Genomic DNA, 13,872 nt, shown 5'->3' on the forward strand with positions numbered 1-13,872 from the left:
TCATGAGACAAATGAAACTGTAGAAAGGTCTACTTTTACAGAATTGTTTTATTTTTAATATCTCAAAATCTCCCATTTTGGTTGTCAACTTATTTATAGGAAAACATTGCAGCTAATTGTGTACTTCTTGTATTTAAGAGAAAACACAGGCAAAGCCAATCATTTAAATATTTCCAAATATGAAAAAAATTTAAAGAATCAGAAATTGATGTTATGGTTAGAATTGTAGTATGGATGGGCATCTCTGGCTTACACAGTCTCTAATCAGTCTGTGCCTCTTTTGGGGGGACCTTTTCTTGTTCTCACTTCTCTCCTTGATAACAAAGAGCTACCTTTTCAGAGATGAGTACTGATAAAAATTACAGACCATAGAATTTCAGCATCAGTAGTATTCATCGCCAGTTGGACAGCGTTCTTTTGAGCCTGTCCACACGCCAAACTTTAAATTACACCAAGCGATGTACTTGACAGCTAATTAAGATTTCATATTTTGGCCACTTAGCAGAGGGCACCTGTTAAGATTCTTTCTGTTAGCTTAAGGATACAATTTACAAATGGCCGCCTTGAAGCACATTATTAAAACTTCCCTAAAGTCTTAATTCTTTCGTGAGGAGTGGGTGTTAAGACAAGATTGAGGTAATTAAACAAAAGGAACTGAGAGAAGGTGGGGGACCAGGGCAGAGGCGGAGCTCTCCAAAAGCCCCCGTTGTTTAATTTCCTCCTGGAAGCAGCCCATGTGTGCGCCTGTGCCCCCTCCCCCTTCAAGCCGTGGCCGTTGCAGAGGCTGAACGGCTGGGGTCAATGCCTTGCCTATTGATCAGTATCCCTGCAGTCCCTTGCTCCAGCAGCTGCTTCATTGGCTCCTTTCAGGGCCTGCTTCAGTACATTAGAATAGAAATCCATAACCAGAGCTGTGCTCATCCAAGCAGGGGAAGAAACTAAATTAAATGGTATAAAACAATCTTGGATCAGGAGTTTGTGCCAATTCATCTTGATCTAAGATGTCACACCGGGCTCTCTGTCTGAGCACCTGGGCTAGAGGCAGCCATAGTGAAAATAGATGGAGCTGCGATCATTCATTTGTCAGCTAAGGAGCAAGGCAGCGGTTAGCAATTCCCTTCTGCAGAGGTCAGCTGACAGAACAATCAGTGCAACTGCAGAATAGAGCTTTCCTTTGAACTATTGTTATGGCGCGTGCTCTTGCTGAGGCCTGGGGGAGGGGAGCTGGCCTGCTTCCTGTTTCAAGAATACTATGTAAAGGATAAAATAAATACTACGTGAATCTAGATGCAGTCTCGCACAGAGCTCGTCTGCCTTGTGTCTGTTCTTGTACATAAATAAAGTTGGTTTTAAATGCATGTTCTGAGATATAGATTATCAAACTGTTAAATATCACTTTGCCCAGAATTCGGGTCCATTTTCATCCTTCTAAATACACAGGCAGTGATTATTGATTTTTTTTCTTCCTAGTATGGTTAAGCTTTTAGGGTTTTGTTTCCCCCTTTAGTTACTATAAACTATCACAAATCAGTGTCATACTTTGAATCTATAATCACATGTACATATGAATATGTTTGCTAACATTTTTCTTTGTCTTTAAAAAACTAGAAAAATCCACAAAAAAAGACAGAAATGCCTACTATGGTATCAGATGAGAAGATATTTCTTATGTTACCTAAATATCTTCAAATATTTTCATTGAGGCTGTTTATAAGAAATGTTAAGTTATAAAATATGACATACTAACCCTGGAAGTTATAAGGTAATTTTATAACATTAGAGGAACATCATTATAAAGCAGCCTGCATGTGATTTGAAATATAATGTACAAAACTAAATTAGGAAAATGAGTAATAACAAACATACAAAAGAATTAGAACATTTTTAAAGATAAATCTATTCCCTGTGGACTCATCTTAGATTTTGTCTTTCTATACACTGTCTAAAAACTAATGGCAAAATTCTAGAACTAACTTTTTTAAAAACAATACAGTGTGACTTACAGAAGCTAAGAAACTAGCTGCAACAACAACACATCTTGACTCAATTGTACCAAACTTTTCTTGGAATCCAAGTAAACAGTAACTAGTCTTTGATGTGGCCATCTTAGTTTTCTAGAAAACCGACCCCCCATGTTTCCTTCAGTACTTTATACCACTTCCTTACTCAGTTATTCCTTTCCAACTCTTAAAATCTTTATAATATCCTACCATTTCCATTTCTTAGACTCAACTAGGTCTTCTTGCCCACATTCTACTCTGCCTCATTACAGCTAAATAAATGGAATTAATAAAGCGTATACTTAAAAGCTTTGTGCTCTACAGGTTTTTTTAATTCAGCTCCTGGAAAGGCCATACCTACCTCTCTTGCAAGGGTTTTGTTTTGTTTTACTTTTGTTTCAGTTAATTAGGATTTTTAAAGGAATTCAGGGCAGGACATCTGAAATCTTCCTGCAGTGCTGCCATCCACTGCACAGACCTCACTGTGGATCTTAAAGCTTTTCACTTCTGCGTATCTCCTGTTTAACATCCCAACACCAAACCAGCTTACATCGCTCGCTTGGATTTGTACAGTAGCCTCCTAACTCATCACCTCAGTTCCAGCATTCTTCATCCAACTCTGAGTGGTTTTCTAAAGCCCTAAATGTACTCTGTGGCTTAAACCCTATGTTGAGTATCTTCCCATGTTCAAAGGGTACTAATTGAAATATGAATATGACCAATAGAACCATCTATAACTTGGCCCTCTCTTGCCTCATTTTCTACCCTTCTCCTCTTGGCTTATAGAGTTCCAGCTCAATTACTTATCCTTGAAATAGAAATCAACAAATTCCTTCATGCTTTAGAGTCTTAAACATACTGTTCTCTCAGTCTATAAAGTTCTCATTGATTTTGTAACCTTTACATTTCTAATTTCTGCTTAGTAGTCTTTAAGTTCAATAAGGACAGGGCTTTGCTTTTCTCATCCCAATTAATTCATATTAAATCATATTAGCATAACGCCATGTGTACACTAGATGTTCAGTTTTTACCTGCTGAATGACTGGTGGAATGAATGACCTTCTATCATCACCGGGACTCACTATTTTCCACTGGATCATCGCACAAGTTGTCTTTTGATCCACTCGATCCTGCCTTGTTTGACCTCACAATGTACCTTCCATACTGCCACTGTCACGCGATCTTTTCTAACAATGAATGAATCTGATGTCACCACCTTATACAGAATTGTTCAATGGCTTCCCGTTCACCAGAGGTTACACGTTCTTCAGCTTGCCATACAAAGACCTCATGGTTTGGTGCTGCTGTAGCTTGCCTGTTGCTTTTCGACTGTCTGACCTACAACAACATAGAGTGACAGAGCAAAAGAATGAGGAGACAAAATAAAACAAAGCATCTAAAAGTATTCAGAGGCCCCTACTGCTCATTTCTTTGTTGGCATACTGAATTCTGAGAGCCCTTTTTAATATTGGTTCAATTAATGTATAGAGCAATGTACTGAACGAGGCCAGAAAAGCTGGATGGATTAATATTAGGGGCAGAGCACTGACCTCCAATCAAGATGTCTCCAGAAGTTCACTTTTTAAATCCCTCTGTACCAAAGATATAGCTCTGATGGATAAAATATACAAATAGAAAATCAAAGCGACATAACTAGGCTCAGGAAAGACCGTTATCTCTGTGGACAAGTAATGGACTAGAAATGCAGTGATCTGGGCTGAAACCATTGGATGCTTTCCAGAAGCGGGCGTTTGGCTCTTATGAGCAAAGAAGACTTAAAATATGTCGTGAATAAGCCACAAGCCAGCAACTAGGCTTTGGCTTCCTCAGTTTCTGGAAGGACACTGAAAGGATCGGAGTACATTGCTACTCAGTTAAAATCGAGGTGGTATTATTAAAAAAGAAGAGGAAAATGGTGTTAACTATGTGACCGGCAATGTTCAGCATAACAGCAAATAATAAGTGAATTGTGTTCAACCTAAGAACCTAGAAACAAAACAAAGAGAATAGAAAACCTTAAAGCGGAAGAAGCAACAGGACAAATAACAGCAAAAATTAGTGAAACAGAGAGCAATGAAACAATAAGAACAAAACCAAAGTTTCTTTTGTGTGTGTGTGTGTGTGTGTGTGGAAAATCTGAAAAATATATTTCTAGCAAAACTGACCAAGAAAGGCGTAAAAAATAATATTAGAGAAGGCACAAATAAACTACATGTAAGGGGGGTTATATAGCCCCTGATAAATTGAGGTTGTTAAATCATAAAGAATATTATAAATAACTTCATACCAATATAAATTTTTAAACTTGGATGAAATATATAATTATTTTAAAACTATTAGCCGTCAGAAGTGACTCTGGAAGAAATAGAAAATCAAATGAAATAATAAACTATTAAAATGAATTCATAATTTAAAATATTTCTTTCTCCACCCTGCTCCTCCCAGACACCTTCATCCCTGCCTTCTGGCTCCAGGGGAGGAGTGTTCTGAGACACAGGCCCTGATAATTTTACAGGAAAATTTTCATCAAACTTCAAGAAATCCTATAACTGTTTTCAAAAAATTGGGGAGAGAAAGTTACATAACTCAGTTTTTGAGCTTGTATTATGTTGCCACTAAGACCCAACAAGAATAGTATATGAAAAGACAATTGTAGTCCAATCTCACCTATGGACATAAATGTAAAAACTATTAGCAGATTTAGATCAGGGTCTATGTATTGGTCTGTTTATCTGTCTACATACTTACCTATCGCTTAATTGATCAACATCCATCTATTCATCCTTTCATCCATCCACTCATCATTTCATCCAGAGTTTATCCCAGGAATGCAAGCATAGTTCAAGGTCAGAAAAAATATAACATTTCAGGTAACATTGGTATAGTTATATAATAGATAGAAAACATTTGATAAGGTCAAGGTCTTGGTGATATCTGGGGCATGAGGAAGGAGAAGTGAAGTCAAGACGCAATCCGTAGTAGACTTTAGTTATGTCCACATTAGTTAATTACTTTTAAAAATCTGAAACTCATCACCTACAGAAAAACATTAAGATCATATAAAGTTGATTGTGTGCATGTATAGCATGATATTCTTTATATATTCTCTGTGTAATTCTGTGGATGCTTATAAATCACATAATAAATATCAAGCAAAAAAATGAAAGGTAGACCATTTATAGAAAGGAGCAGAACTAGAAAGCAGGTAAGACTGAGCAAAGGACTAAGTCTTAGAATTTGGGGAGAGCTAGTGAAGTGTATGCCTTACTGAGAGAAAGGTTGGGGAAAGAAACTTGAAGCAGTGTTATGTGTTAGGCGTGTAGTTCCTCTAATTACCTCCTATGTATTGATACTTTAATAAAGATTTAAAGTTGTTTTCCATTATCATGATGAATATGAAATTCTGTTGAGCTTTGTCCTGGTTATAAGTACTTCTGCCAATGCCAGGTGTGCTTCTGCATTCTGGTCCATCCAGATGAAATACTCACCCTTTGCCTTCTCATATTGCCCACCCCTCTTACTGTCTGGCAAACTTCTACTTATCCTTCGAGTCTTCAATTCAGGATTTAAGAACAGGTGCTCTTTTTTTCATGTACTACCGAACATCTTGAGAGCCTGGACTATTTATTTTTATGTTTGCAATTCTCTGGCCCAAAGTAGATGTTCAATAAATATTTATTAAATTAGTGAGCAAATTAATAAATGAGTTTAATGAGCAGTCTTTTGTTAAAAGAGATTTATTGAGTTATAATTTGTATTTCATAAAATCTACCCTTTTAAAATGTAGAATTCACTGATTCTTAGTATATTTGGAATTGTGCCGATATAACCATAACCTAATTTTCGAACATTTTCATCATCTCAAAAATCTAGTACTCATAAGCCACCATTGACCGTTTCACCTCTGGCCTAGCTCTAGGCAATCACTAGCCTACTTTCTATCTCTATAGATTTGCCTGTTCTGGATGTTTCATGCAAATGGACTCATACAATATGTGGTGCTCTGTGAGGACCTTTCCCTTAGCATAATGTGTTCAAGGTTATCTATCTTGCAGTAGTATTAGTACTTTATTAGTTTTTATTGATGATCAATATTTTATTTTACGGATATACGGATAAACATTTTGTTTATCCATTCATCAGTTGATGGACATTTGACCTTTTTTCCACTTCTTGGCTATTACAAACAATGCTGTTGTGAACATTCAGGTAAAGTCTTTGTGTGGACTTTTGTTTTCATTTCTCTTGGGTAGATACCCAGGAGTAGAATTGCTGGGCCATGTGGTAACTCTATGTTTACATTTTTGAGGAATTGCCAAGCTATTTTCCAAAGTAGTGATACCATTTTACATTTCCTCCAGCAATGCACAAGGGTTTCAATTTCCATACAACCTCAAAATCACGTTATTTATGGTCTGTCCTTTTTATTACAACCACTCCAGTGAACATGAAGTGGTATCTCATTGTGGTTTTGATTTACATTTTCCTAATGACCAATGATGTTGAGCATCTTTTAATGTGCATACTGGCCATTCATATATCTTTGAAGAAATATCTATTCAAATTGCCCATTTTAAAAGCTGGGTTTTCTTAATATTGAGTTGTGAGAGATATATTCTGGATGCAATCCCTTATTGATGTATGATTGACAATATTTTCTCTAAGTCTGTGTGTTGATACTGTCATTTGAAGTGCAAATTTTTAATATTGATGAAGTCTAATTAAAAAATATTTTTAAATTATTTGTGCTTTTGGTATCATGTCTAAGAAATCATTGCCTAACCAAAGATCATAAAAACATATGTCTGTTTTCTTCTGCAAGTTCTTTAGTTTTAGCTCTTCTATTGGGTTGTCAGAAAAGTCATGATGCAGTTTTGCAATGAAAAACACAGAAAAAATATGTCATGATTTTTCTGACAACCCAATATTTAGGGCTAGGATTCATTTTGATTTTATTTATTTGCATGGTGAGAGGAAGAAGCCCAAATTCTTTTCTTCGCATGTGGATAACCAGTTGTCCCCGTGCCATTTGTTGAAATGACTATTCTTTCCTGAAAGAGCAATCTGGAATGTTTTCTAATCATATGTCTTTTTTATATTGATAGTCTTTTAATTTATGATCTTATGTTTTGATTTTCAGGTTGCTTATCAACTGTCCCACAAATGAAAAAAATTTCCACATCGTACGAGGAAAGACGGAAACAAGCTACTGCTATAGTTTTACTAGGAGTAATAGGAGCTGAATTTGGTGCTGAAATTGAACCTCCTAAACTGTTGACCAGACCTCGAAGCTCTAGTCAAATTCCTGAGGGATTTGGTTTGACTAGCGGTGGATCCAACTACTCACTGGCCAGACATACTTGTAAGTTTTAAAATTCCTAATGCTGATTTATTGCTTCTCAATACATATTGTTAACAAAAATCTAAGAATATTGAACATATCCTGAGTCCTAACTCAAATAGAATGCTTAAATGATTATTAGAAAGCAGTAGAATCGGTTTGACACATTACCCTATAACTATGTTATAGTTACCCGAACTTCTTTTTAAAAGTTAAAATGTGGTCTTTTAAATGCTTTTCTGAAACTAACACATTTTTGAGCTTTGCGTTTTCACATTTGGGTCAAGATTTTATTCAGAATTTATGAAATCTAGCTTTAAGTTAAAACTTTTAACTTATAAAATAATTTCCGAAAAATTATGCAACTTGTCTTCAATGTTATTTGATAAGTCAGGGGTAGAGGTGGAACGCCAAATTTTTCTTTAAAATATACACATTTTAAAGAGCATGAATGAGGAGTTATGAATTACTTCTAATTTAAAAAATATTCCAATAACAGTTTTTAAATGACGAAAAAATTACAATCATAGCTCAAAGGGCTATGTCATATTGCTTCGGTTCTGTGGTTGGTATGTTAATAATAGGTACAAGTATTTTATAATGATGTCTTTTGGTACTTCGGTGTTAGAATTCTTTTATGTGAGGTCAAAATGTTCCTGCCATATTGCAGAATCATTTCTAGCATTCTGTCATCTTAAGGACCAAATAATCCTACTGAGTACATCACAAGATATTCTTTGTAGAGCAAATTGCAATGTGTTCTTTTAGGTTTTTGGCCTTTAAGCAAAGGAAAAAGAGATGTTACTTTGGTAGTTATGACAGCAGAGAACTTCACTGGATCACTGTCACTTACTTTTGCTGTGAAACCAAGGAGCTACATTAATGACTTTTATTATTAAAGCCCTGTTACAGACTTAGCTGCCCTTCTCCTTGTGTTGTCTTGTAAGCAACATATTTATTCATGTTGGCAATCTCTTCATCTCTCTTTTACACTGAGAATCAGAGGGTAATAATAACAATACCACCAGCAGCAATAACAAAGCAACCAATTCTTTTGAGCACAATTTTAAGCTCTTTACATGTATTAACTCACTTAATCCACATAGTAGCCCTATAAAGTGGGTATCACAGTTATCTTCATTATACACCTAGGCTAGTGGGACACAGAAACATTTAGTTAACCTGGCTGAGATCAGACCTCTAGGAAATGGCAGTGTTTGTCTCAGCGCCATCTTTTGGTTCCAGAGCTCATGTTTTGGACCATTATGCAGAATTGCTACTGTTCAGTTGTTCCTAGTTGCGAAGGGCTTAATGACGAACCTGTGCTATCACTTTGTAATTTAAAAAGCACTTCCTTTTGTAGCCCCTCATTTGATCCTCAAAATAGAAAATAAGATTTCTTCAAAGTGACTCAGCCAAAAAGTGGTAAACCTTAGTTTGAACTCAAGCTGCTGTGACCTGAAAACTCATGCCTTTTGAGGATATTGTGAATATTGACATTTAAAAGTGAACTATGGTTGTTCTTTCTAATATATTCAGTAGAATATTTCCCATAATTACTTGATATCCATTATCATCCATTTCTTAAAAATACATGACAGACTTTCCTTTAAAAGTCAGAAATCTTACCTCTTTGATAATTTTCCTTGAGGAGAGATAATTTCAACCCTCAAAGTTTTAGGGAAGGTGGTTATTTGCATATTTAGCATCCAGAAATTAGTTCCTTTAAATTCACTGTTTTTTTAAAACTCTTTGTGCTTTTAGATCTAGTCTGTGAGAAGTCTTAAGATATTCCCACATGAAGGGGGTTACTTATTTTGACAACCACTAATTTAGTCCAATATGTTTTGTATAATTCCTAAATAGTGTTTTCTTATATTTTATACTTTTCTGCAAGGAAAGTGAATATAAAGGCTGTTTCTCTGCAATTTTCCCATAGCTCACTAGAAGTATCTATATATAAATATAGGAACATGATACATTAATGAATTGGTGACTGATTCCACCCCAGCCATTGGCTGGTTGCTAGGTGGGTTAGTTTATACCACATTATTTTAGTTACCTAGACTAGTACTATTATCACCCGTTTTCTAACCACAATTGATCTTTATATAAAAGTCTGACATTCATGCCTTTGCCTCTATATGTCTTATCTTTTAACTATAATATCTTCATCTGCAAATTACCACTGCTGTAACTAGAAAAAGAAGAAATGGGTTAGGAGAAAAGGGAATTAAAGAGCTGTGGCAGAGTAGAAATAGAAATTTTTCAAAGAAGCCTTGAGAATTGATGAAAGAATTGAAGGGTCTTACTCCTGCTGTTTAGTTTGTTAAAAGACAGGGGGCCAAACCACACGCAGTGGGATCCTGAGGCCTGTTTCTGACATGAGGGAAACCCTGGGCCTAGCTGCATTGGCATTGCAGGGAGGGCTTTGCACGGTGCCTCCTATCCAAGGTGCCTCCTTTCCAAGCAAGGTAAATAAAATATACCCAAACATGTAAAATATGTAAGTGTTTTAGAGCCAAGTTTTGTCTTTGAGCAATTTGGATAAGATTAGTTGTGCAAAGGGCAGAAGGGAATGCTTCTTAGCAAATTAAGTTCATGATTATTTGTTGAACCATAAGACGGATTCTAAATGCTTTCTAGAAAACAAAAACTAATATATAAAAATGAATGATATAGTTAGTACCTATCAGTTTAAAATGTGTCAAATGTCCTCGATAGTTTCCTCATTTATTATGGCTGCCATGTTTTATTTTAATAATTATAAAATATTATAAAGATAATCATGTGTTTGCTTTTAACTCCCATTTCATTACTGTTTCATCAAAGGTCTTAGATTTTGTGGTAAATTTACCCACCATAGGGGTTTTCAAGACATTTCTTATTTGAATTGGGATGTTTTCATTAAATTTATATTTATCAGTTTAAATATTGCTCCCCTGGTTGGAAACAGATGTCTAAATGGTCTGTGTCTTACTTAGGCTCTTTTCAATCAGTTCTGTATAGAATGAACCAGTTATAATGTTAACCTTTTAGAAGTTGCTCTATGTGTTTTCATGTTATTTGTTTATGTGGCATTTAGAATGTATTGGTGCCATTAAATATTTAGCCTCTATGGCATCCTATTGAATGAGATAATAATTATTATCCTCATTTTGAGATAAGGCCATTAAGATACAATATTTGATGAACTTTAATTGCCAATGTAGTTAGAGGTATAGATAGTGAACTCTGACCTTCTCTGTAAAGCCATTCTGTGAAAACTCCTAACCTAGTCAAATCCCAGTTATCCACATTGATGGGACACTTTTCCCTCACGTTTAGTTTTATAATACATTTTATACTTAGATTTGAATATATATGAATCTTTTGTGGGTGTTACACTTTACATAAAACGTCAAAATCACTTATTGAAGACAAAGCTGAAAGGCTGGCGATTAGGAGGCCTAGGCTCAGCCACTCTGTTACCTTGTACCCTTGGTAAGTAAAGTATCCCTCCATGTCGCAGTTTCCTCTTGAATAAAATAAAAGGCAAGAACTACTGTTTTGAAAGTCCCTTTCTGTCCAGTTAGTCTGCTTTTGAAGTGAAATAGAAGGCATCCCAGAAAATGCACCTTTTTCATAACCTTCCCATTTTCTGCTCCATCATGCTCTCATTTCGCATCAGCCCGACTGCAGGAGAGAGTCTTCATTTTTATTTGGCTCCACAAAATGAAGCGTTATTACAATATTTTAGGGCATTATTTACAGTGTTACCTTCTAGGTCTTTGGGTTCATCCTTTTACGTGGTCCCTTCTGCTCATTTTATAATTGTGGAATTCTGCTGGCACATCTGTAGTAAATCCCGTTTTGATCTCTCATTAGCTTTTTGACTTTGGGCAAGTGTCATAAGTCATTTCCCTAGGCGGCAGGCTCAGAGTCAGATTTGTATGCAGGCCTGTTCTCAGGATCAATACCTTCAGGGGACTGAAAGCGCAGGATTGGGCAGATGGAGAAGTTGAATTGCATTTCAATGGCCTAGAAAGCTTCAGCTGATCTCAGGGACTCTGGAGCCGGGGTGGCCCTGCAGACTTGTCCTGAATTGGGGCTAACGGCTCAGCCTGTATATCCCCATGTCAGTCATTGGATCAAGTCACTGGTGCCCTGCGAAGGAGGTGTGACCTTGGGTGAGGCAGCTCTCTTCAGCTAAAGGCAAATCCCACAGAGGGATTCAGCTGAGATGCATCAGCCACTAGCACCCCCATGAGCTTGGGGGAGCGGGTACCTCCATCATGGAGGAGAGGAGATGGGCAGCCCCTCCAGGCCTCCACTCAGCATGTTACTAACTTACATGTGCCCCGGTATCAGCAGAAATGGAGAGAGGGACTGCCTTTGTTTAACACGCTTTTTGTTCCAACATATCTCTTGTTAACCCTGCAAGATAGATATTGTATCCAACACCTAGCACGATACAAGGCACATCAGTCATAGCTAGTTATTGAGCATTTACTCTGTGCCAAGCATTTTACTATGCACTTTACATGTATTATCTTATTTAATCTTCTAATCAAATAAGTGCTACTATGATTCTCATTTATCAGGTGAAGAAACGGACTTTGCCCAGTTCTCACTAAAGCTTTGTGAGATTAGATTAAACTTTCTTCCTGCAGACACTAAATTGAGGGCACAGGTTAAATGTTTCAAGGTCATACTGCTAAAAGGTGTCAAGCTCAGACTAGAACACCAGCCTTCCAACTCCAAATCCGTGTATTTTCACCATTTCACACATTCTTTTTTCTTTTCTTTTTTTTTAAACTGAGCCATCCTGCCACCTGTTGGCAGCTCACTGGCTGCTCAGCTCGGGCTGGGAATCGAACTGCTGTTGCTTAGAGCTCAAACTCTTAAGCGAGCTCTTAACCAACTGAGCCACTCAGCCAGCCCCACACCTTCTTGAGTTACAAACCATGGAGATTCAGACGTAGTTTTGCAACAAAGGGGGAGCAAGTCAGCAAGTACTAGGTTACCTTTAAATATGATCATCTACTGAATCATTTGTGTAGGGATGTGTTGGCATCTTGGAGATACGACAATATACAGAATCCACATTTCAGTACTTATGAGCTGGCTTGTATCTGTGGTGGTGAAGATTTAGATTAGAGGAAATGAATGGTTTTCCCCACAGAATCTTTAGAAATACTACAACATTAGCGTTCTTCAGCTAGCCAAGGTGGGTGACCTCACTGATGTTACAAGAGAAATGCCATCTTTATGTGCATTTGTGTTTGTCTTCTGGGCAAAAGATCTACAGATTCCATTCAATTCTCAAAAGATACTCATTAAAATGAAAATGGATAAGAACTCCAAGAGTTTGTTAGGATAAATTGCTTATCTGTTACTATGATTTTTAAAAACTGTATAGTCGTATCTCCCTTTCTTAGTTCAGCTATAGTACCCCCAAATGGAAGCCTCAGTTAGATGTGACCTGAGGAATGTTTTAATTCTATGAAACCCGTATTTAGTTTTATATTGCCCTAGTGCTGTATTTGACTTTATTTTGTTGCAGTCTGCTTTCATGAATATGATCCCCCAAACACTTCATGTGCTTTCTCACCACACACATTTTATTGAATGAATATGTTCATGTTGGTTGAGGATGATTTTATAATGAATTTATTTCCTAAATTTTAAGGTAAGAAAGTTAAGGCAACTCTCAAGTGTTTTATCAGTAAGATTAGTACAAAGTCACTGAACTGCAAATAACAAGACCAGTCGTCATCACAAGATATTAAAAAAAAGTAGCAACAATGCTGAGGAAAGGGTCATGCCATTAGCAAGGATAAGCAATGACAAAGAATGTATAGTTTTACTGTTTACAAACAAGTCATCAGATTGTGTTGCTGAGCTGCTGCTGTAGCCAGAGAAAGAGGCTGCATTTCTGTTTGCTTCCCTTCATTTTTCTAACCTGGCCTTTGTGGCACTAGGATGGAAACCTGCCCTCCTGTCTGGCTTCTTCCTTGGGTATCTACTTCATTCATTCATTCATTCATTCATTCATTCATTCATTCATTCATTCTTCTCACTGCACCAGGGCAGCATTCCTTGTTCTTTACCACCACTTCTCATTCATAATTTTACCTTTGGGAATTATCCTGGGTGCCACTTGACTAGCATTGTCATTACATCTTCTGTGTTTAGGACTGTAAGTCTTCACTCTAGCTAGGACTAAAATCTCATGTAGAGTGTTTTAAAAATACATGTGTCTGAGCATTACCCTGGAGTTCCTATTCAGAAATAGGGGGTGGAATTGGGCAACTATGTTATTTTTTTTCTTTTAAAGATAAAAGTATATTTTAATAAAGAAAAACTATTGATAGTTGTGGAGGGCACAGCTCAGTAGCCCATGCAGGGATCAAACCGGCAACCTTGGTGGTATGAGCACTGCACTCTAACCAACTGGGCTAACCCATTGCCCCTATCTATGTTATTTTTAGAGTTTCATATGTAGTATTCATTTGTAGCCAGACTAGAGAAACCCAATAGAATATGGAA

General features: G+C 36.7%; 1 protein-coding gene across 1 annotated transcript in view; it reads left to right on the top strand.

The window, feature by feature from the left end:
* WDR7 (WD repeat domain 7) overlaps positions 1–13,872 on the top strand; it is a 320,651-nt gene that overhangs the window by 172,534 nt on the left and 134,245 nt on the right. The window contains exon 21 of the mRNA XM_019640631.1: positions 7,141–7,362. Coding sequence (XP_019496176.1) covers positions 7,141–7,362 — 222 coding nt within the window. The remainder of the gene's footprint in view (positions 1–7,140; positions 7,363–13,872) is intronic.

The sequence above is a fragment of the Hipposideros armiger genome, unplaced genomic scaffold (genome assembly GCF_001890085.2).
Source record: "Hipposideros armiger isolate ML-2016 unplaced genomic scaffold, ASM189008v1 scaffold_52, whole genome shotgun sequence".
NCBI classification, from domain to species: domain Eukaryota; kingdom Metazoa; phylum Chordata; class Mammalia; order Chiroptera; family Hipposideridae; genus Hipposideros; species Hipposideros armiger.